This window comes from Molothrus aeneus, chromosome 9 (genome assembly GCF_037042795.1).
Source record: "Molothrus aeneus isolate 106 chromosome 9, BPBGC_Maene_1.0, whole genome shotgun sequence".
Lineage (NCBI taxonomy): Eukaryota > Metazoa > Chordata > Aves > Passeriformes > Icteridae > Molothrus > Molothrus aeneus.
The window spans coordinates 26,541,244-26,566,746 of record NC_089654.1 but is presented as its reverse complement, the minus strand read 5'-3'; the positions used below and the strand labels follow the sequence as shown (position 1 = coordinate 26,566,746).

Here is a 25,503-nt window from a genome sequence, read left to right as displayed (position 1 = left end):
TCTCAAGAGGCCATCAGGGACTTCCTCTGAGGGCTGTGTCACAGGGAGGTGCCTCACTCAGGCATCCTTCATCTCTGCAGCCACTACAGCCCGTGGGCCTGGCAAATTCCTGCTGGTAACAACAACCCTAACAACTAGAGCTGAAAACTACCAATTGATTTAAAGCTCTTTTCCCTCCTGACCCATATGAGGAACGCTCTGCAGGGATCTCTACTCCAGTGATCCCATGCAAGAAACATCCCCTTCCTCCTAGGCAGCAAATCCTCCCTTTGTTTTGGGAGGGGAAACTGTAAAAATGACAAGGTTGTAGGGCACAGCCCAGAGAGCAGGAGCTGACAGCAGTGCTGTGCTTGCAGGCAAGGCTGGCTTTGTCCTTCCCCAAGCCAAGCCTGGCTGCTGAACCCTGCAGAGGTGCTGCCCAAATGAAAAGCATCTCTGACCATGCAGGCTGCAGAGTGCTCTCCCTAAAGGACAAGAAAAAGCAAGGCTGCCTCTCCACGTGCTGCCTGGGAGGATCCACACAATGACATTTTCTTGCTGCCCTTTGGAAACACTCCTGAAATGTCAGTTCCTACAAAACCTTAACTTCACATATCAATAAAATCTAACAAGCAAGACAAGGAACAAAGAATATTTACAAGCATTTTTCCATCAACTGAAAAACGTGTCCAGACTTTGAAGTTAATATGCAACTAAGCTATTACAGGGACTGTCTAATCACAGCATCCTTAAGAGGATCAGACCCAACACAGCTTAATAAAAAAATCCACAGTGAGTTTCAGAAGCACAAGCCAAAAGCCTGGGCTGTGATCCTGACTGTGACAGTGACTCACATCAACAGTGGCCCAAGAGTCACTTCCTATATCCTCATTTGCAGCTTGGGATAATGTTCTTCACAGTGCATTGACCAGGATTATCTAGTTAATATGCTTCCACTGAGCTTTAAAGAACCCTTCTTTGTTTCCTAAGCATTATTTTAATTCCACAGTACTATAAGTGAACCACTAGGAAAATACTTAAGAGTTAATCAGCAGCCAGTTGTGGTTTTTTCCAAATAGGTCATACTTGCTATTGGTTCTCAGCAGCTACAGCACTCCTAAGTCTCATAAACAATAAAATCTCCACCCTTTGACAGCAAAAAACCCTACACTTAAAATATAATTTTCTCACAGACAAATGCTTAAAAGAAGAAAAAAAAAAAAGAAAGAGTCAGTTTGACTTTGTACCTGTAAGTTTCCTTTGTCACATTTATGAATTAAGGCACACTCTCTCACCACAGATCTCCATTTCCTGAACGTGGTGCACTTTTCTTATGTTCACAGGCCATGTCAAGCCTGTTGCACTCTGTGTGATTTGATTATCCACCCCTCCCCAGCCCTGGAAGACCCCACAACCACCACAGTGGCACTAACATATTAAGGCACAATGAAGAACAGCAGGCAAACAGTACAAGGATATGTAAGAAATGTCAGTTCCCAGCTATCCTGGGCAGCAGGCACCCCTGGCAGCTTCACCTGGAGCAAACTGAATTGTTCCAAACAGAGTGAGGAATAACCAGATCCCAAACTCTCAGTAAAGGCTGTGCCCAGAGGCAGAGCCTCCAGCACACAAAATCTATGGCAGCAGAACGTAGCTGTGACAATGAAAGCAAATACATTGTAAAGATAAGCAAAGCTGAGCTGAAATTGTAGAACTGTTCTTTTTCAGTGAACTATCAAGCTATCATATTAACAACTGAACCTTATTTCTGTGCTCCTTTAAAGAGGAATATCCATCACTATTAACTCTACTGCAGTAGTAACCTCAGGACCCCAGAAGAGCTCTGGGTCCCACCACAATTGGTTTTATCTTAACAAAAAATTACTGAAGCTTGGTATAAACAGGAATGAATAATAAGGATCATATCAGCCAAGGAAGAGTTCATCTTCCAAAGTCTCTGTGGATGCCACTGCACACAGCTTGCACTAGAACAATGTGTATTTTCTCCTTTCTGTGTCTGTAGCTGAATCACCCTTTGTTTCTGCGGCTCATGAAGATCTCCCGTAAAAGTGCAACAGCAGGAGAGTTACCTACAAACATATAAACTGAAAGAAGAAAAATATTATATGTGGCTACTTGCAGATGTCTTAAGAGTTATAAATTGTGATTGAGGTATTCTTGGGAAAAAAAAGACTAAGCCCAAAGTTTCAAAATGCTTACTCAAGAAAGGGGATGAGTTCACCTTCACTTCCCTAAGGTCTGCATCCCTGGCACATCCCAGGGAGGTGAGCATGCTACACACACCTCTACTCAACTGCTGGAGACAGCTCACTCCTGGTGGGATCCACCACATTCCCATAGAGCATCTCCCTACCTTGTATCTGTCCATAGGATCTTCCTGCTGCAGCTGGCTCTCTCGCATTGTTTGGTACTCTCTCTCATATTTCTTCAGCTTTTTTGTTGGCACCTGTGGAGTAGATTTGGGAAACATGCATTTAAAAATGAGAGGAACGCTGGAAAAGCTGACTGAAAGCTTTCCCTGCCAACAGGAAACCGAGGGAGTGCTGGAGAGCTGCTGCTGAATAAAGGCTCTCCCTACTGTCTCCCCTCCCCTAGTCATTAAGCCCTGTCAAACACTTACCAATACAGCTCACATCACAGAAATCTTTCTGTGCCCACTGCTGCTAATTATTCAGACATTTAAAGGGAAACAGAACTGGAGACATTTTAGTAAGACTAACAAGAAGAAAAAAAGCACAGACAAGTGGGAGAACAGGAAAACACATTTTGATACATATGATTCACCGAAACAATGCTCTAGCAAGACAACTGTTAAAAGTGAGATGAGAACAAAGGAGTGCTCATACAAAAGGACCAGACAATTCCCTGGGGGAGATCCAAGTAATGGTTTTATTGCTGAGAGAGTATTAATGTCTAAATTACAGCCTGTGACCAATGCCCTCATGAAGTCTGGCATCAGAGCCCTCCTAGGCACAGATGGAGATGCTGCAGTGCAAGCCAGCAGAGAGGTGGCTCAGAGAAATCACAAACAAATTTGGTAAACAGCCATGCAGAAAGGTCAACACCCAGGCTGCTGGATCCTGGGAACACTTCCACTTCAAACACTGATCAGAAGGAGCCTGTGTTCTTTTCAGCAAAGCATGGGGAGCCTCTGCTTTGCCCTCACCTTCTGGTTGGGTATGCAGTGCTCCCGTCTGTCCCTGGAGACCTCTGGCAGCATTACTGAGATCACCTGCTGGCAGCTGGAGAGATCCCTACTGCCATGTACCACCAGGAGTACAAACACAGGCTCTCCTTGATCTGTCATGCAGATATTCCTATTGCCTGTATTGATCGTGTTTAGCTGCCTCCTGCTGGGAGGACGTGCCACTGTCACCTTGCCTTAGGGCAAAAACTACAGCCAGTGAGCAGAGATGTGAGCTTCTGTGTAGTTCTGGAGCTGTTTTCTCTTTGCTGGTTGTCAGCCCAATGCCTCTTTGCTCTGCAGCACCCAAAGGGACCAAGCAAGTGCTCAGTGCTGCTGCAGAGGGAGGTGCAAGTAGCAAACATGAAAGCCATGATCTGCAAAGCATTAATAAAGCAGCACCAAATCCCACAATTATTATGGAATCTGAAATCAACCCCCTTTAAAGCAAACAAAGAGAAAATGGTAAAGATAAAAACATAAATGAAGTACATTGGGCAAACGTATAAGAAAATTTCACTTTGATGACACAAAACACGATGAAATGAAAGTGACTACGAGATGCTTTTATACATTTCAACTGAATAATCCTCCTAACACAAACCCAGCCAGCTTTGGCTTGGCTGCAGCCTGAAACTGTTGAGGCTATTGAATAGTCATAAGAATTAGAAATAATTTCAGTATAGTGTTTTCAATGAAATAAACCCATCACATGTCCAAAGCTTCTCCATCCCCTCCTTTCACCAGAAGTACTGGACTTTTATTTAGAGAACCAGATCAAGGCTCTCCAGCTGGGTGTGATAAGGACACCCTCCAAACACAGCTCTCAGGTTCTGCTGTGGAGTTTTGTGCTCCACTATGCAACCACCAGGACATAAAGATAAATATGAGGGAGATTTTGTGGTGCAGCATGGCAGAAAGGCACAACACAGGTGTAACTTAGATGATGATCTGTTCAACCAAAGATGCTCCTGATTCTGGATGCTTTTCATTGAAACCTTTAAAGTGCATATAAGAACTAAGTTTCACTACACAGACAGACAAGACTCCTGTTCACACAGCCCTGTGAGTGCTTCAGTAAGAATCCAGCCATCAGCAGGAACAAGAGCTGTAAGATGGATTTTGTGTCTGTAAATTGATTTTGTGTGTGTAAATAGGGAGATAAGGGTGGAAAGTGAAGGCAAAGATTGCACAGTCAGAACCCTCTACCCTCCTGTTCTTATGTGAGCAGTGCTGCTCCCTTTAGCCTGGCACTGGGTGTTGGGGGGTGTCCTGTCACAGCTGCCAACCTCTTCTGAATGCCTGCTAATCAATTCCATCAACACTTCTCCATCTCTGTGCTCTCCTTGCTTGTATTTCAGTTCCCAGCTGTGAGCAGCAGCACCTGTGGGTGCTCTGGGTCCCTGGAGGGATCACCTCCCTCCTTCAGCACCACCCTGGCCATGGGCTGGGCTGAGGGATGGCCAGGGTGTGCCTGGCACCTTCTCCAGCAAGGAATCAGCACAGCAACACTTTCCTGGGAATACTGACAGTAAACAGTACCTGAAACAAGCATCAGATCATGCAAGCATCAGGCATGACATAGGAAACAGCTTCCAGCTCTTTGAAAGGTGATAGTGACTGCTGCATGTTAATATCTATTTATGCTACAAACCCTAACTGGGAAGTACCTAAATACAGTGAAAATCTATCTTAAGGGGAACTCCTAGCACAAACCAGTCCAACTAATCCACTTATCTTGTAAAATAGAAACTGGAGCAAGCATGCCCAAGAACTTTGGCAGGGACCACACTGCTACTGTCTATTCAGCCACATTTCTCAAAGGAGTTTGATAATTTATATTACAGCATTTTCTTCTTCTGAGTATACACTAATAAATGGAAAAAAAAATTTAAAAGCCCATTTCCATATTTCCCAATTTAATTCCCAGAAACAGTTTGTGAATTCAACAAAGGATTTCTCAGTTAGCATTTCCATAAGTAAGAGCACAGTGCTAGCTATGCTTCAGTCTTCATGAACTGATCCTGAACAAAGTGCTCATAAATTCTCTGTAAAAGCTTCTGCAATATTGATTTCTTTTTTCTTTCTTTAGCACCATGGGGTATATTGGCTTGAACTGATGCTTATCAAATTTAGGAGACTCTTGCAGTGTATAAACATTCCTCATAATTGTTTATCTCAATATCTTATCTCAGTGGGTTGTTTTATTTTATTGCCTTCAAGTATAAAATCATGTTATAAGTAGTTGTATGTGGGGAAACACCCATGCAGAGCATCTTAATAAAACATTATAATAAAACATCCACCCTGAAGAACTGAACAAGCAAAACCCCTTCCTGAAAAAACCTAATGGCACCAAATGCTTGAAGGACTCACAGCATGGTGGGAGAGAAACAAAACCACTTTGGTTTGAGCTGCCCCTGCTCAGGCTGGGCTGGAGAGATTTGCTTCAACTCCTGGGCATGGACAGCGCACATCAGCACCTGCTCAGCTCCAGGAGACCCTTCCCTCACTCTGTGATTCCTTCAGCTGTTTGCAGCCTGACCTTGCTGGATTCATAAATCACACCTGTGACTCCTTCTCCCCTGTGTTTTATTGCTCTAATGCAGCTGCAGCACTCAGAGCAGGCAGTTATGGCTGTGCTCATTTGACAGCCAAGGAAATGGAAGCAGAGATGGGAAGTGATTTCCTGAACATATTGCAGACAGACAGCCAGAGGCTGATCCAGATAGTGAAATCCTATTATTGATTTCTGATTTCCAGCACTACCACAATGCCAAACTGAGCAGGGGATCTGTTTAGGTTAGGAAAAATCCTAACCTCCCCACTTTATTTCTCTATCTAGCACTGCATTAACACTCCAAAAATACATTGTCCCACCACATAAAAACGTAGCCAGTATTCTCTATCTCCTCACTCTTAACATTTTGTTCTCTCAAGTTCTTGCCTCAGTGTAAAAGAGGAAAAAAAAAAAAAGAAAAAAGCCAATTAAGAAAGTGTGCAGCGCCTTCCTTCCTCATTGTTTGAAGCAAGTGACACAATTTTATGTTTCACTGGTGATGGATTTGCTTGGTAATTCAAGCTGAGGGGGGGGTCCTGCACCCCTGCAAAGGGGGGAGCCTCCCCAGCCTGCTTTGGGTGGGCACTGCCAGTGACCACAGACACTGGAGCAGCCCAGCCCAGCCTCCCTTTTATCCATCCCACACACCTGCCCTGCCCAAGCCAGGCTCTCCCCACTGCTGCAAAGCAGGAGCATTTCCAGCTGAGCCTGGGAGCCTGGCCCAGGAATGCTGGGGCCAGCTCAGCCCCTGCTCACAGCCACAAGAGGCTCTCACAAACCACACCACAAGATGGGAGATGGGAGTTTCCATCATTTTCTTCACCTTATGATTTAAAACAGTATCAGAAAACATTTCACAATGAGGCTTGGTTCTGTAAGCTTTACACAGAAGCTCAGCAGATTAGCAATAAAATATTACCAATCACATGCAGCATCTTAGTTCACATTCAAAATTGTGCTATTTTGTTCCAGTCAATACTTTATATTTGAAATACAACTACATCAAGTTCCAGGAAGGAAGCAGCTCTATTTTAAGGAATACAGCTCTATTTAAGTACTTTATTAAGCCAAATGAAGGTTGCAGTGATACAAAATTAGATGAAAAAACTGACTTAGTGCTACTCTTCTAACTTGTCCTAACTGTGAGCAACTGTGTCATCCTTTCCTTAAAATGTGGTTGGCCAAAAGCAATGCAGAGTATCCTGCCATATCTGTCTAGGAATAAGGCTCAGAAGTAGATAAAGCCATTTATTTTTCTCCTGGGAGGAGGCAGTAATGAAAAAGAAAGAACCAACCCCACCCACAGTACTGTGCTGACACAGCAGGCTTGTCTCCTGGATTGGACTTTAAAGGGGGAGAATGGGATATTTTACTTAGCTATAATGCAGTATAATCTGAACAACTCTATCTCCAATGAGATCTTAGCCTCAAGCATGAAATCTGAAAGGGAAAATCGTAATTTCTCTCTAATAACCTCTACTTGGGATGGGTATTCTGCACAGAAAATCTGCAACATCCATTTGTAACAATTAATGTAGGATTGACATCAGCTGCCTAAAAAAAAAATTCCAGGCTGGAGCACAGCTTGAAGAATTCCCCACTCCCCTTCTGACACCATGCAGGGAAGGGCCCACTGGCACCAGGCTGTTTTACCAGTCTGAAAGCCCTGGGAGAGCCCTCCCTGCAGAGTTTAAACCATGCTACACTATCCCATCCATCCCACACATCCTGCAGCCACCCCACACTGTAAAGCTCCTTCTGCACCACCTGATCCCTGGGTTTTGGGGCACAATAAAAGGCCCACAGATTATATTTTACCACCTAAGCCAGAAGGAAGGAGCTGTTCCCTGAAATTCCTTGGAGAGATGTGCTGCTGAATGCAGGCCTGAGCACCTGCTGCACAACAGCATCTCTCCACCTTGTGTTTGGAAACAGAACTGAGAGAAATGCTCTTTTTGTCACAGCAAACCAGCTCCACCCCAGCACACCTGGGCATCCCTTCCATGCAGAGGGAGATGTTTCTTCTTGCTGCAAGTCACCTCCTTGCCAGCTCTGTAGGTTCACAAATTCCTGAAGAGAATCTTCAGGATTACAGAAAGCCAACCTGAAAGCAAACTGAAGGCAAAGGAAACCAGCACTGCTGTGAATTTTGTTTGATTTCTCTGCATTAGTCCATTATCAAAATGTCTCAATTGCAGTGGCACATTTGAAGGAATTTACAGAGACAAGAGAAAGGCAGGTTGCAAAATTTACAGAGCACCTGCACAGCTGACTGTGATTCAAGCCAGCAGCAGCAGAGTCAGTGATGCTGGATCATTTCCAACACCAGATCCTTTTGTCAGATTTTAATCTCCACAATGCATTTCCATTCAGGAAAATCCACTGAGCCAGGTAGAGCCCATTATTCTTCTGCAGCCCTGCTGTTTAAAGATCTGCTTAGTTAGGCTCAGTTAGCAAAACACTGAACTAAGAGTAAGCTGAGACAGAGAGATGTTCAATGAGCCCCATTGTGCAGCACCACAGGAAAAGAGAATGGAATTTGGATTCCCTGAACTGTAACTCTAAACACCAGCTGTACTTTTGCACTGACCACAGTGCCTGTGCTTGAGAGGCTGCAGGGGAACCTGCACCTACAAAAAAGGGCCAAGGAAAGGATGGGCTGCCTGTGGCAGATGCTTTTCAGAATCCCAAAATGTCTTTCTGCCATCAAAAAGTCATTTGACAAATAAGAAATCCTACATATTGACAAATAAATCCTACATAACCAAAGCAAATACAGAGGCCTTCCTAATATTTATCCACTGTAGATGTGTAACAGCTAGGGCTCTCTTGTGTACAGTCTTTATCATCTCTTAGGCAGCAAATGGGAGAAAATTCCTAAGGAAAAAAAAGAAAAAGGAAAAATCCTAACCTCCAACACTGTCTGATAAAAGTATCTTTACACTTTTAAGAGTCTTCTCTAGCACTGGCTTCACTACCATCTGAGGGATTTATTTTCTTAAAAGCCAGACCCTCCAAGGAGTATCCAACAAGCATCAAGCATGAATTAAAAAGCTCAGGAAATGGGTCAAAAAGCCATTATGAAAGGGAATTATTATCCAGTGACATCTTTCATTTTTGGTCAATGACATTCTGGGTCTTTCTGGGCCTCATCAAAGATCCAGCACTATCAAACACTACATCAGTGGCCTGCAAATGAAAGACAGAATCCAACTAATAGAATTTGCAACTGGCACACAGAAAGAACAGTGCAGAAGAAGAACCAGAAATTGTACACATACATTTGAATTTCTGGAAGCAGCTTCCTCTACTGAAACACAGCCCTGTGCTGACCCCAGAGCACATGTCCACAGGACTTCACTGCAGCCTGGAGCTGGGGTGGAGTCCCATGAGGAGATGGGAAGGACAGAGGATGGGGCAGTGGGAGGCACATGCTGGGAAAGCAGCTTGCCATTGTCTGGGCAAGACCCAGCTCTTCCTCCACAGCCCTCTCCCTCTCACCTCACTGCTGGGTGGCAAGCTGACCAGAATAAACCTGCAGAGATAATTCAATTCAATTATTTGTGAAAATGTTCATTGCATCAATAGCACTGATAGTTCAGCCCGACAAGCAGCTGCTCAGGAGGACAGGGAGCAGTGTGGGACTGGGAATAAACACTGGTCCAGAGAGAAGGGAGGAAATAACAGAAATAACCTTACTGTCAAAATGTAACTCTGCTGTCAGAGCCAGGCTGCAGCAGAAGGGCTGCTGTGAGCCCTGGGATGCACAAGGATAGGGGAAAGGAAGCTGACCAGGGAAGGTCAGCCCTGGATTGTCACTGAGACCAATATTATAATATTGTAATACTGCACCTCGTCCTGGGAGAGGCAGCTGGGGAAAAAACTAAAGAGGATGCAGAGCAGAGCCCCCAAAATGTTCTTGCAGAGTGTAAATGCCTCACAGTGAGAGATGTAAGAGCTCAGAATGCTCAGCACAAGGGAGCTGCTCCCAAGACAAGGCAAGAGGACTGGGACAGAATCTGGCAGCTCCTGCTCACAGGGGACAGAGGGGCTGAGGTGGGGACAGCTCCTTGAGACAGCCTGAAAGCAGGATCCCTCCTTGTGCTGGACAGGAAAGGGTTCAGATGAGGACTGGATCTGTGGAAAGAGCCAGCTGCCATAACAGTGACCCCCCAAACTCCCTTCCTCCTCTGGCAGCAGCTCCAGGGAGAGATGGGCTTCAAAAGCTCAAGTGCTGCCAGGGACTCTGTACTGCAAGGCTCTACCCAGGCAGAATTAGAGATTCAAGGAGAAACTGAGACTGGAAGGGCTCCAGGGGGCACACAAACCAAGCTCCTGCTCAGGCAGGGCAGGTTCAAAGCCAGAGCATGCCTCCAAGGATGGAGATGCCAGGGTCTCCCTGGACAGAACTGCTTCCCTTGTGCTGAGCCAGAACTGCAAATCCATGCCCATCTGTCATAATGCAATGTCCTGTCACTGTGTGCCTCAGAGTTTGCCTCTCTGCTTTCTATGAACTTCTCTGAGGTGGCTGGAGGCTACAATTAGATCCCTCCTGAGCTTTCTCCTCCTCAGGCTAAATGCCCCAATTCTCCCATCCTTCACCATTCAGTCTGAGCCTGCCTTCCCATCAGCCTTCCACTCCACTCACTTCAACCTGTGAATATCCCTGGTCTCTGTGGGCTCAGGAGGATTCAGGGAGAGACAAATTTCACTGGCATGTGTCTGTGCAGAGCCAGCCCTGGGCACAGCAGAGCACAGCTTATCCACCAGAACTGCCAGCCTGCACTCAGGCTGTGCAGAGATGCAGCCCCCATCCTGCAGAGATGATGGAGCTTATCTGTTGGAACCCAGGAAATTGTTGTTTTTTGTTTCTTATCTATAAAATTCTTTCTTTGACCCACTGAGGTCTGTCTGGCAGGTCAGGCTGAGGCACACTGCCCATCCTTGGGGCAGTGTTATCTTTTATACTAAAACTACATGTACTTTATTTACTATAACTTCCCAATACCTATCACCTATGTTAGACAGTGAGCTTCTACTCTAAACCAATCTAAAAATGCCACCATCACCCAAGAGATGGAGGCCAAGAAGAAGAAGGAAAAAGGACAGGGCACACCCAAATTTCTCTGGCTGCCCTGGAGGACTCGAGCCCCAGCCCAGGGGGCTCAGAGACCTTGGCACAGAGCCCAAGACCTCTGTGCCTTTGATTTAGCCCTTGGGAAAAACAATTACCAACCTTTATTTGAAGAATTACAAGTCAAGAAAGTTTAAGTAGAATAACAGTTTGTCATAGGGTTAAAAATAGATTTTTGAGGATTTTAGAATGGGGGCTTGGGGTCCCAAGATGGAGGAATTTGGGTGTGCCCTGTCCTTCTTCCTTCTTCTTCCTAACCTCCATCTTCTGGGTGATGTTGGCATTTTTAGATTGGTTTAGAGTAGAAGATCAGTGTCTAACATAGGTGATAGGTATTGGGAAGTTATTGTAAATAGTGTACAAGTAGTTTTTAGTACAAAAAGCTAGCATTGCCCCAAGAATGGGCAGTATGCCTCAACCTGACCTGCCAGACAGACCTTGGTGGGTTGGATAAAGAATTTTATAGATAAGAAACAATAAACAACCTTGAGAATGAGAATAGAGAAGTTCTGACTCCTTCTTTGACTGCCAGGCTGGGAAAAGAGACTTTCTAACACATCTCAGGGTCACTCTGACCAGCAGAGATTCTGAGATTTATCCCACTCAGGATTCTGCATTTGCCTTTGAACTTGCTGAACCTCGGCAAGCTCCTCTCAGCCCAGCACTGACCCTCTGGTTTCTGGAAAACAGGGTGCATCCCCTTCTGGTGTCTTGGCCTCAAGAGGTTAAACACAGCCCCCTTGTCAGCCCCCAAAAATGGACTTCAACCCATGGATGACCATGGACTGCACTTCTCCCAGGCCTCCCAAGTCCTTCACCTGCTTTGCAGCTCACCCACCCACTCTAGACCTCCTCAGTTCAGCTTTGATGAGAAGCTGAGAGCTTAGAAATCCTTATGGCAGGGTCTGCCAGGGTGCAACCACAAATTCTTTCTATGAAATGGCTGATAATTCCCCTGAATAGAGAGCTAAACACAGCAAGGCAGGCAGGAAAATGGAAATACAATGAAGCTTTCCACAAGAACGTCCTTCAGCTCTGGATTAAGAGGATTATACCACTTAGAATAGCATTTTTATAACCCCTTGAGTCCAAGTTTTCTACAGATAAACTGAGAATTGAAATTCCCCACAGTAAAGCTGCTCAATTCTTGCAAAAACTACACAGCAGCCCACTTATATATGCTGCTCTCCCTGTCTGTGCAAAGTAGTTTCAGAACAACTTGAAACTCTGAAAGCAAAACCACACAGCAAAACAACTGCATTTCATGGTGACATTGCAATATGACTAATTTTATTATAATATATGTTGGGGGATTGCTATTACACAGTGAAAGATATTTAACAAAACCTCATCTCAGATCATCCACATCCTGTTTAATAGTTTAAGAGCCTCAGAACAGCATTATAAAAATACTGCTGTGCTTTCCAGTGAAGGAAGGGATGGACACAGATAATTCAGGTGGATGCAGATGATGGTGGATAAGAGCAGATAATTCTGACTGTGCCCAAGTTCATGGCACTGGCTGTGTCAGAAGGTCACACAGGGCTGGCCTAAAGCACAAGGGACCAGCACAGCTCTCACCTGGCCTGGTTTGGTTTTGGCATTAACCCTTTGTCACCTCACTCCATGACACTCTGTGCAGGAGAGACTCCTGTGCACCCCAGCCCACTGCACAAGCCAAAGGAACTGCAATGAGTTATTTGCAATGCCAGAAACCTTCCAACAACACAATCCCAGCCACAGAATGAAAATCTTTACAGAACTTTGTTTTTTATTCCCTGCAGCCTGACCGGTGTAATAGAAAACCTTTTCAAAATAACTGAAACTGCATTTTGCAAACCCAGTAGATGAACCCCAGATTGCAATATAGCTGTGCTATTAATATCAACTCTTAGAATAAACAAAATGTGCACAAATCCTTCCTGCAGAACGTCCCTTTGTGTACAGACCACACCTTTGTGCAAGCTGGTGAAGTGACTGTGAGAGAGTCAACAGAATTTGCTCCAACTTATCCTGTCAGCTTGTTCCACAGTTCAATGTGGCAGCAGAGAACCAAAATAAACTTTCTGAGCCATCAGGTCCTGTCCTTTCATAGTGCAGACCCTCATGCATTGTCTACTCCTATCACAATTCTGAGGAGAGCTTCATTTTAAACCTCTGCAGGTTGTTTGCACCATTATTTGCTTAGTTAATATCCTACAAAAACCAGTTTAAAAAGCAGTTAGGTGTTTCCTATGTAAACCCAACAAAAAACATATTTCTTAATTTCTTTACTAGAATAATGCACTGAAACATGGAATCCTAGAATAGTTTGGGTCAAAGAGCCTTAAATTCCATCTTGTCCCAACCCTCTGCTGTAGGCAGGGACACCTTCCACTAGACCAGGCTGCTCAAAGTCCCATGTTAATACACAAATATGTTAATACACTTTGATTCTAGGAAAAAACAAAAGTTGATCAGAACAAAGTCTTACAGTAAAGTCAATTAGTCAGATCCTCTAAATAAAAGTAATAATGATACTTTTCCTCCCACGGTTGTTCTCTGTTTACTAGGAGATAAGTAGTTAGTTCACAGAGAAATGTTTTTCATGTTGTTTTCAGAGTGGCAGAAATGATCTGGAGATGTAGAGTGGTGCTTTCACAGCAGTTCCTCTCTCTCCTGGTCACTCACAGCTGATCCAGAGCAATCCAGAGATGCAGAACACAGCTCCTGTTAGTTGTGCTCTGCAGCTGCCCCGACCTGCAGAGCCATCGCTGAGCCCATCCTGGCAGCACTTCCCAAAGGGTTAAATCACAAGCTAAGCCACCATGAAGGGCCTTCTCACCACTGAGATTGTAATTCAGCAACTGCAAGTGCTGGCTGTAGAACACCCAGCAGTTCAGGGCAGGAATCCCCCAGGAAAATCCTCTGTTGCTGGGGAAAGTCACCCTAAGGCTCTCCCAGAGCTGCCAGTACCAGGCTCTGGTTAATCCTATTGCAACACCAGGTCCTGTCTGAAGGACAAAAACCACAGGCTGCCACAGCCAGCAGCTCAGGCAGGGCAAGAGGAAAGGCTGTGGCTGGACAGTGAATTAAAGGACACCACATATTTTAAAATATCCAGCAAGGGAAAAGTGTGAGACTCCTGATAGGCTTTACAATCAAAGTCTGCTCAGAGCCCAGCCCTGATGATGACCACATCATCTTAGAGCATGGTTTTGTCTATATTGAATTCCTAGATTTATTATCTAACTTTTGTAATGGACCTTGAAAATTCTGGCCTAAAGAAGGCCAGAGACAGGAAAAAGCATCATAATAAAAGGAATTGGGCAGAATTCTGGTTTTCATCCATACTATGTGAGAGGCAGGACATGAGTTCATGCATCTGAGATCTCCTGAGCATGGAGAGGCAGAAAAACCTGAGCAGGAAACAAGCACAGAGATGCTTTACCCAAGATACAATAAAGCAAATTTTCCTCTTCTGAGAACACTTTCCTTTGTCCCAGCAGAGGAACTGACTGGGTACAAACACACACCCAGCCCCAAATCTGCACCCATGAGCACTTCTTTGGGCTGCTGAATTTGTATGGAGACTGATATGCTAACTGCACCTGCTTGCACATTAAGCTCAACACCTATACATGCATTTTTATTTCAAAACACTCCCTCTGACTGCTTCTAGGCATCCTGGCTCCAATATGGGCTCAGCTGTAGGATCTGAGACCAAAACTGAACTCTTGCACCAAATTTCAGAGCCTGCAGCTCCCTCCAAGCACTGAGATCTCCATGACAGAGGGAGATGACCACACTCTACATGTCACTTACAGAAAGCTATATGCTATTTATGGAGAAATAGCATATGCCATTGAACTAAAAGGTTTTTACAGCTATTTATGCTGATTTCAAAACATATAAAAGTGGAACATCACCATTCCCAAGGAAGGGACTGATTCTCCTCAGATTTCATGATGAGGGTACCTACACCCCAGAAACAGCACCTACCCCGACCTCTTGACTTACATTCTAAGAGTTTACAGCTAGATTGGATTATTGTTCAAATTATGTAAAAAAATATTATTTTAACTATGACCCTACTGAGCAAATAATCTTCTTCTAAACTTAGAAGAAGTTAGAACTTCTTAGAACTTCGAAACTTAAGAAAGAGATTTTAATAATCTCTTCTGAAATAGATTATTTTCATTTTGTTGATGCATGACAGCAAATTTCTGAAAAAAGTAATAAAATGGAAACTAAGGAATAAAGAGAGAAACTGAATAACAAAGAAGGGCACTAAACAGTAAACTTTGAGCATTACTGGCAAAGGAGGAGCACCTACCACAGCTTTGGGTTTGCTGCCTGCCACCAGCCTGGCCAGCAAGTCCTCATCTCGCAGCTGCCCAAACACGTGGGCATCGTAAGCCACCACCATGGAGACCTCTTCCATCATCTTGGCTGCCCTCAGCAGCTCCCAGCCCAAGGCTCAGCTCCTGTCAGTTGTTCACACCCAGCTGGAGATGCTCCTGGGGAAGGAGTGTCACCAGAGAGAAAACGTGACCCAGCAGATCGGCTTTGCCTCCCAAGGGCGCCTGCGGTATCACGGGAGGCACACAGGGCACACCTGCTCCCGCTCCCAGCACCGGGCTTGCAAAAGCTTCTGCTCAAGTCTGGAGGAAGGCAGGAACCTCTTTTAGTTCCAGTATTAGGCCAAAGATGAAGCAGCAGGAGACAGAACAGATTAGTATTAAACAAGGCAAGATCCGTCAGACAGCACTGAAATCGCGGCTGTGCTTCTCCAGTTTAGTAGCAATTGTTCATTCTTTATGTCCAGTTTTCTCCCATGAAAGCTGATATTCCTGTCAGCAGTCTTCCCTTCCAACAAATTGCTGCTTCTTCCCTTCCAATGAATTGCTGCTTCTGGATTATTTGTAAATTCACAGAGAACGGTATAATGCTGGTTTCTTTCAAGCACTCCTTGAACTTTTCTGCCAGTTTCTAAATCTCTCCTTTAAAATCTTTTAAAAGATCATTTCTGCTTTTCTGCAGATCTCAACTGCATTCTGTGCCCTGTAGATACTTTGATTTTAGCAGGAAGATGATGGCATTAAGTCACAACCCTCCAAAAAAGTGTCCTTCAGTTTCCACATGCAATAACGGGTAAAACAGCCCTGAAAAATGCAACAGGCTGTAAAACTCTTTCTGGAATAAACTGGTGTCTCCACAAGTGAAATGAAAACAATTTATGCAATTAAAACTTTCCACAGAAGAAGGTTTTGAACTGAGATCTGGCACTGGTCTTGTTTTAGGTTAGAAGTAATATGTTATCTCTTGTCTGTGAATCCTAAATAGCGGAGCAGCCTCCCAAATTGCTCCTGATTTCTCAATTAATTTATCATCACTTCTTTTATCTATCTGACACAGAGCAAAAACAGCACAAGGAAAAAATACAGAAAAAGAAAATAATTAAGAATCAGTACTCTGAAAACTACAAATGAAAATCTAGAAAACAATATAGGATTTGAAGAAACAAACAAAATGTCCCAGAAGAAACTCCTTTCAGGACAATCAGGCAAGGTAAAACTCCATCCACTACATTTTTATCTTCTCTGGAAGCCTTTTCTTCCTGGTGAAAAATCATACCTGCTCAAGAAACAGAAATCATTGCAGCCATCCATTTGTCTCCAAAAAGAGTCCGTGCTGAATGCAAAAAATCTGATCGAAATGTCCAGCGCAGGTAGGTGTGGCATATGGTTACACTCTTGCTTCCCAGAATGAATAGTCAGACCCACCTTGCTTTTTTCTCCTCTCTTCCTGGAGTATCGTTATCAAAGATTGCAGCTATCTAAATAGCACCAGGTGCTATTTGCATTTGAATAGGAAACTTGAGCAACAGCTCTAGCGGGCAGGATTAAAACCCTAACATCTCTTCCACTTATATAGTGGGGAGAAATTACATGTTATTGCTAGGAAACAGAGAGTTCTAATAGGCTTATGGCAAACAAAAAATGCAGCACTTGAGGTTAAACTCTTGAGACTAAAGCAGGTTCTGATCATGCTTAACCCTTGCAGGATGAAGAAAGATATTTTTCCCTTGAAACGCACCTATAGTTCGTTTTTTCCTTGTTTTTCTTCAAAGGCTTTTTTTTTTTTTTTCAATGAGTTAATTAATTCCTGCAGTAGAAAGACTTCATATTCCAGCCCGGCTGACGAGAAGGTGTCTTTCTGTGTCACCTGTAGAAAATCCCTACCTGCTGTTCCAAGCCCAGCTCAGGTTTTCTGAAGCCTTTAAACGCTGCTTCCTCCTCACCTCCATTGCCTTGGGGGGTTTGGGATCTTCCTGAAGAGCGAGTTCTGGTCGTGGGGCTGCTGGTGCCCCTCCCCGGAGCGCTGCTGGCGCTGGGTCCCTTCCCACATCCCCTCCCAGTCCCTCCCAGCCAGGGCTGGCACCTGCCCAGGGGCTCCCGGCAGGAGCAGCCAGGTAGGCAGGGGAGGGAGCAGCTGGTGGAACAGCAAACATTCCCCTGTTAATCAGAGACCAATTTAATGCTGCAATAAGGGCAGGAGGTGCAGGATGCAAATTGTCAAACATACTCCACGGCTGCAGCTAGCCAAACCCCTCCCCTGATTTAGCCAACAGGCATTTCCATTTCGAAGGAATTATTTACCTTTTTCTTTTCCTCTTTAGACAGAGAGGTTACAGTTATTTAACAGAAGTACATCTGCATATTATTGTATAATTATTGTAATCCTCATACCTATTCATAACAAAGGGCTTACGATTTTGGCATGTTCTAACTAGCAATTGCAAGAACTAACAACTGATTTGTGACGTTGGCTGATGCATCTCTTTAAATAGAATGTTTTTCAGTTGTTTCAAGCTAATGAAGCTGAGCTGCCTGCAAATCCTGTGATCCTCCCTGATAACAGCCTGTGCTGTACCCTGAATCAGCACACAAAATTAGAACTATCGAGCCAGGTAAATGAAATATTTGGAATTAAACTGACCAAAGCAAACACATCCAGCCAGGCACAAGTGCAGCCTGCTCACACCTGAGTAGCTGGAAGGGAGAGGGCAAGCACGGGTGCCCTCCACCACCTCCCCAGGCCACACTACACACTCCTCCCAGCCCCTCCATACAGAGCCTTCCCCTCTGCTGGGTTTTTTGGGTACTAAAAGACAATAAAACCCACGCAAAAAATTCATATTTCCTTACAGCAAAGAGCGAGTCTCTGCCTAACACCACATCTACCTTCCTCAAGGACCAGGAACGCAGCCCCCTCCATGACACAGCTGTGAAATCCTACCTCTAAAGCAGGAATTTTTGGAGAAGCCGTGCAACCAAGCAGTCAGGAGACAGAGGAGAGCCAGCAGAAGGACAGGTGAGCTGCAGAAAACTGTGAACCTGCTAAGGTAAGGAGCTCTAATTGCAGTTGTTGGGATTTATATGCTGGTGGTTAATAGAGGTGAACGGAAAATTCCTGAATTGAGCAAACCAGCTCTCCTAGCAAAGCAAAATCCTGCTCACTCCCAAGATAAATTCATTCTCACTCCACCCCCAGGAATGTCTTGCTGCTATCTGACAGGGATAGGATCTTCTGACAGACGGGGAAGTGAGGTATGTGCAGCTCCTTGGTAAGCCTCCCTTCCTGCCACAGCTCCAGGAACACAAAGGCCCTTTCTGTGATTTGCTTCTCATGCATTAATGAATCCGGGAAGATCACAGCCGTCTTCAGAGAAGGAAACATAAAACCCCTTTCAGAGCACTTGGAATGGCATTTGGCAGTCTTCAAGATAAGTTTACATGTCTTTTTCCCCCCCAGTGGGAATGAATAATGATAGTATCAGCTCTTCTTGTAATTCTGAACCCACAGGAAGGGCCTTTTCAGCCACATCCAGCTAGTGAAACCACCTGGTTACAAGTCAGACTCTGTGGATCACACACACAGTTCTATTCTCTCCTCTCCCACAAAGGGCTTGCCAACCATCAGAGAGCAGCAGAAACTGGAGCTCTGTTCCAGTTTTAGACATGCTTCTGGATTCCACGTGATGCTGGAATGCAGAGTCACCATGGCTCTCAGGAATGACCTGCACCATTCCAGAAATGCAGTTTCCAGGCTCTGACTGATCGCTGACTGCTTCTCTAAGATTTATTTTTATTATTTAAAATGTCAAATTAGCATGGCCTATTTTTTTTTCCCAAAAGAAGTGGGTGTATGCACCTGTGTTTCTCCTAAAATAATTCTCCAAATGTGTGGAAAAATCTGAGCTTGATGTGCTTTAGCACATACAGTTACAGGGGCAAATCCTCCCTATTAGCTAGCACAAATGTAAACTCATTTCTGCAGATTAAAGCCAGCAAAGCCATCCCACTGGAGAAGGGGAATGTGGTGTCCCAGTGGTGGCAGAGGTCAGCATGGCTGGAATTGCTGAGGCATTCCTGACACACCGGTGATGCACTCCCCCTCAATGGAACTGTGTATCCCAACACAGGGAAGAGCTGAGGACTTGGAAATCTTCATTTCATGATACCAAATACCCAAATTCTCCTCTCCCAGCCTCCCCAAATCTGCTGCATGTCACTACTCCTGCTTCCAAGCAACAACTGCTGCATAAGGATTTTCTTCCACAGTGTTCCTATAGATGATCTTTAAAGAAAGAAAGTAAAACTCTTCATCAGCCACACCCCAAAACTCCAAAGGGGGAAGAGCAGTCCAGCCAATCACTGCCCAGCCTACTGGAGCTCACTCCCTGGGTATCTCTAAACTCATTCTCAACTAATTCTGTTCTGTATCTTAGCTCTGTTCCTCACTGAGGTGATTATTAGCAATTGAAATCTTAAGGGTTTGGGTCAAGTTTCCCCTTCATTTCAGGTTTTACATAACTTAGAACTACAGCTAAATAAGGCATGACCAAAATAAATCTGCCTCTTGATTTCTAGAGTCACACAAACATGAAGAAGATTAAACAGCAGCATAGCTGGGACAGCAGCCTACAGGTACATGCTCATTATTCAGCTCAGTCCATTCCAGATTATTTTGAACCTTTTAAAATGAATTCATGAACCTCTTTTGATTTTTAATTTATTAAGTTCACATTTTACTTCATGTGTTCATCCATCTTTCCTATCCTGCCACTCTCACTTTTTCTAAGGGCAACAGAAGTAATTTCCTCTCTCCAGCTATGCTTCCTTCAGATGTGAATTGTCTGCCAGAAATATTTTGCTTCACCAACTTCCTTCTTGCCTGCTGAGAATCTGGGTTAGAGTTGCATTGACTTTTTGCTTGTTCATGTTTTTTCCAGTGGCAAAGGCAGCACAGGACTCCAGCTGAACTATGAGGGGATTTTATTGCTTAGCCCCACAAGGAGCTATGGTGTGATAGGTGACAAAGGAACAAGGAAAGAACCAGACATCCCTGAGCCAGAATTGATAGCAAGTAAAGGAATACTGAATCTTAGGGTGAGTCTTTTAAAATTCTAAACAGATTTTACAGGATATTTAGGGCATAATTTTTATTTACCTAATGTAACCAATTGAGCTGAGCATATTTCCTCTCTCCCCATACTTTTGTTTTGGCAAAATATGTTTGTTTTTTTTTTTTTCCTGTCTGGAAAAGCAAGGGGTGGTACCAGTGAGCTCCCCAACAGGCAAACTCTCCTCCAGCCTAATGCCCTCTGAGTGAGCCAGGCTGGTCTGGAATAGAGAGAACACTACAGAAACCATGCAGAAGGAACGGGCAGAAATTCCTGATCTGCCTTGGAGCGTAATTTCCTGAAAACCAGCAGGCCTCTGCCACCTGTCTCCTGTGTCACCCCTTCACTTTGGGGACCCTTTTTTAACTCCTTGCAGTTCCATGACAGCAGACATCCAGAAGCAACTCAACTCCCCAGCTCTGAGAAGCGGTGACAGCTCCAGAGCAGGGCCAGGGACCTTCCCACACCTGCCCCACAGCCATGGCCAGTGTCTCCTAAACCTGTGCAAGCCAAATCACCAGCCCTCAACAGCTGAATGAGCAAACATTAACAACCTGTTTGCCATTACAAGTGTCCCTGATATTCCCTGGGGCTACTAATCCAAGAACTGAATAATGCTTGTGTGGCATTCAGGCCACACAAACAGCATTTAGAGCTGAATTCCACAACAAACTCAACACTACCTGGGAAATGTATTTTAAACTTGTTGCTTTTATCGCTTCACTTGATATTGAAAAGAAACCAAAATTTGAAAAGAAACCAAAATGGGTCAAGCATGTTATCCAAGAAAATTAGCATAAGAGCTGTAAAGGGATGCTTTGCACTTACAACGATTTACATGGATTTCTGGCCTGGTTTCAGTACAGGTTGATTCAGGGATTTCACCCAAATAGCCTGCTGTCTTTTCACTTAGAGCAAACAAAAGATACTAATTAACATTAATCAGCACCTTAAATAGCAACATTTGTCACAGGAAGATACACAGGGCCCAGGATTCCATCTCTCCATGTTTTTCATTCCCTTCCAAAGAGGGGCTAGGGGTCCTTACCTATGTCCCTAAGGAAGACTAATAAAAGTAAAAATAATGGAAAATGGAGACCTCAAAGCTGTACTATTACTGATGTTGTGTGTCAAGATTGCAGCCATGCTGCACAGGGAGAATGCAGTGACTTGTTCACCCAGATGACCTGAAGTGCCCTGCCTCAGCTCAGATTTTGGTATCTTTACTGACCATCACTTTGCACCTGACCTTCAGTCTGGGACAAGAAAAAAAAAAAAGGGGAAAGAAGGAAAGGCTGGAGAGCCAGATGCCATGAGAAATACTTGTAGTTAAGTAACAGGAAGAAAAAGGCAGGACCCCAGCACATCCTCTGCTCATCAATCCCACAGCAGCTGGCCATGCACAAACTCTCCCTGGCTGTGCTGGTGCCTCACTGACACCCTGACAGGAGCCCTAAGGGAAAGCTGAGACATTTCTGTATGGAAACAGCACGATGGTAATGGCATATTCCCAAAACAAAAACTAAATCTGCCCTATGATTGCTTGAAAGATGAGATAAGGAGCAATTAAGACTGAAGTGATGTGGCTGAGCAGGAAATGGCACATGGTGTCAGCCAGGCTGGGCTAAACCAGGCAGAGCAGTCCAGGCACCTTCCCTGAGGTTTAGCAGTCAGTGGGACTGTGAGACACAGTCTAGACTGAGGCATGCCTGATGACTCTGAAATGAGATCATTCCATGCATTTTGCATTAAAAGTACAAACTACTGCCACCTTCCAGGAGAGTGGCGTGTCCCTCAGTGCTGGGGTTAAAAATCAAGGCATTAACTTGGAGGTCACAGGACTGAGTGCAGCCTAAAAACATCCAGCAAACAGCACTTGCTGGTAATTGTTGATACCAAAGGTAACAAACAGCCAGCTGAGACAGAGAAGGCATTTGACCTGAGACCCATTTGCTAGGAAAGGCAGAAAGCAGCTAAGCCTGTACTCCCCTGGACAAAGTCCCTGGCAATTGGAACAGGTCAGCTCCAGGGGAGAAAGGAAGATCAGGACCATGCAAGCAGATCAGCTGTACAAGACTATCAGTAGTATCCACTAATCTAAACCCCACATAATCCTCTGCCCCTAAATCCCTATTCATCATCATCCAGTCCAGTGAAAGGGAAATTCTGTTCTCACAAGATGATTTGGGAGACAAACTATTCCAGTACTTAACTGTGCTGATCTAGTCTCCCACTGGGAAAATCTGCATCTACATTTAATGCTTCAGTATAACACAATGAGAAAAGCTTCTGTATTTACATGTCATTTAAAGATCACCCTGTCTTGATTTGACTGTTAATAAGCTTATTTTAAGAGCTCAAATGGTATGTATGGAGGGGCAGAGAAGGCAAATGCTGCCACCAGGTATCAAAGAGCTCTGTGTGATAATCAGGTATTTCTTCAGAAACCAGAGATTTCCATATATTTTTCTACCCTCCCCAAGTTGGTCTTTTATTTAAAATCTTGACTCTAGGTCTTGTATTACTTACTACTATGATACTCAACTCAACTAAAAGAAATGAGAGGCTCCCTAAAAAAATACCAACATAAGGGATTGCTCCAGCTCAGCAGAGATGTCCACAGGGCAGGAGGACATTTTCTCCTTGTAGCCACGTGCTCAGGCTGGGCACAAAGTGCTGCTTAAGCTGAGGTCAAGTGCAAGGGCTGAGCTCTCTTAGAAGCTCCCTCACTCCCAGTGCTCCTGTTGACTCCTCTCAATGTCCAGCTAGAGGCCTATATTTAGAGACAAAATTGAGCCATAATTTCTAATCTGTCCTTAATTTTTTAATGTCTTGCATGTAGAGGAAGTGTTTGTGCAAAATTAATTTTGCAAGAAATGCAAAGGCAGTGCTGGTAATGAGTGAGAGCTAGTTTTTGCTTGATCTAAAGGAAGAAAACCCCATCAAACAAAGAAAAACAGGATGCAATACAATTTAGAATGATTTGCAAAAAGTTTTTTAGAAGAGGCTTCTATCACAATAAAATTCCTTAATGTATTTCCCAAGTACATATTTTATATGATCTCCCATCATTAGTTTCACTATTTGGAAAGTCAATGAAACAAAACAAACCTCAGCTCACAAGAAAGTAAAAACTAAGATGAAAAAGAAAAGCTATGCTGCAGTCTACAGTGAATTTCATGTCATGTAAGTCCAGGTACCTCCATACTGGTTTCCAAGGTTATAGATGTCCTTCTCTCATTTGTGACAGAATAACTCTGTTTCCCATTACTCTGTCACAGTATCACAGAATGCTTTGGAAAGGACATTTAAAGATCATCTTGTCCAACCCTGTTGCAATGAGCAGGGACATCTTTAAAAAGAATTCCTCCATGAAAGCAGTGAAGGATTTGATCACCTTTCTCAGACATAGAATCACAGATGAAAAAGGTGCTAGGGTTGTTTCTTGAAATGCCACACAGTATCTTTCTTCTGGAGATATTTCTCACTGCAGAACCTTCCCAGAAAAATACACACAGACTTAGTAACACTCCTGGCACTGAAGAGTTGCCTGGGGACTGGTAACTGATTTATGAGGACATTAATTGGACACCCCAGCTTTAAGGAGAGTGAAAAAAATGACTCCTACTGGTGACACTTGTGATAGAGCCTGACACTGCTCACTCTGACATGAGGGTGAAGGTATCTCATGGGGAAAACTAAAACCCAAAGGGTAATTTCCTTGATGTTAGTTAGAACCATGAAATTGAGAAAGACCAGAAACAGGTCTGAGTCATTTTTCTTATCTCTGCTAATTAAATGCAAGAGCAGCAAGAGAAAAAGCCCACTCTGAGCTGGAGATGGAACACCCTAACTTGGTCTGCAAGTGCCTTTGGCCATCCCTTATCAGCAGTGCATGGCAAAACATCCAGGATATTTTGTTGGGCAATACTATGATTTTTTCTCACTTTAAAAATGCTTTTCATTTTTCCAGTAAGAATGCACAACTTGTGCTCTGTTTATCAGTGCTGTTTGCACTCCTAGGCTCTTCTTGAATCTTTCAGAGTTACAGGACCTCAGGGTATAGAAGCTGGCTGGGCCCACTCCCACCAAAGAGAGAGCAGCAGACATCAGTGATCAGCCCCAGGGCAGCTGTGTCTCTGCAATGCCCCTGGCAGCTCAGGGTTACTTTGCCCTTTTTCAGCTCTGCAGACCACCCCACATTTTACCAGAGCCCTGAAAGTTCAAGAGTGACAGCTGAGTCTGCCAGGTGGGAAGAGCCAGAATGAGAAATGCAGAGATCCACACCCAGCCCAGCCCCTTCTCTGCTTCTAGGTGTTAAACATCATCTCCTGTTCCCTAATTTTCTGACATCACCCCATAGGAAAGATCTTATTCTTGCTATCTTCAACAAAGGAAATTACGATGTGTTGACTCATCTTTTCAAATGTACCTGAAAAACCCTCTGAGGGCAGCAGAAGTTATTCCTGGCCATTCAGGCTGGTACCAAGTCTCCAGAGCTTTGTTCACACCTCAGCTGAGAGAATACATGAGGTAACTTCCCCACCTGCCAGAGCACCTGAGCTCTGGGTGAACAATGGCACCAAAACCCACACCTGACACAAACAGCACAGCTTGGCTTGTGAAATCTCAGCCAAATTAAAAAACTACATGGAGCTGCTGCTCAGCAAAGGCTTTATAATCAGCGCCCCTCTGGGTGTAAAGCAGTGGACACCCCAGTGACAGATGTGCCATAAATGACAAGACCAGGAGTCTATTCTGAAAAAATGAGAATACATCATGAGCATGCCAAGCCACACAGATATAATTCAGCTTTCCAAATGGGTCATTGAATGCTTAAAGTAAATAAGAAGAAAATTCAATCTGGACTTAAAGCATCACCTTCCTCATCTCACTTCAATGTAAAAAAAAATTACATCTGGCCTTGGGCACAACCCCTGTTTTGCAGTGCTGTATGTACAAACCCAAGTGTTTGTGTCCTTCTCTCTGTTCTTCTCCAGAGACTCACGTAATAGCTGGATCATCAAAGCAGAAAAATGATTTTTTAGCAAAAAGAATTCCACAATGAAAACTACAGCAGTTAGACAAAGAAGCTGTCAGTTAGCGTAGCCAAAGGCTGCAAGGAGAGGCCCAAAAGGCAACATCTGTTGAAGAAGTATAGTCCAGAGACTGAGCTT

General features: G+C 44.2%; 1 protein-coding gene across 4 annotated transcripts in view; it reads right to left on the bottom strand.

Moving 5' to 3' along the window:
* The window catches only part of RABGAP1L (RAB GTPase activating protein 1 like), a 232,786-nt gene that overhangs the window by 16,105 nt on the left and 191,178 nt on the right, over nt 1–25,503 (bottom strand). For 2 of the 4 annotated variants that reach the window (XM_066555794.1, XM_066555795.1), the window contains one exon: nt 2,354–2,446. In XM_066555794.1, coding sequence (XP_066411891.1) covers nt 2,354–2,446 — 93 coding nt within the window. Of the gene's footprint in view, nt 1–2,353; nt 2,447–15,193; nt 15,404–18,159; nt 18,426–25,503 lie in introns of those variants that run through there. The other 2 variants (XM_066555797.1, XM_066555796.1) reach the window with 2 other exon arrangements.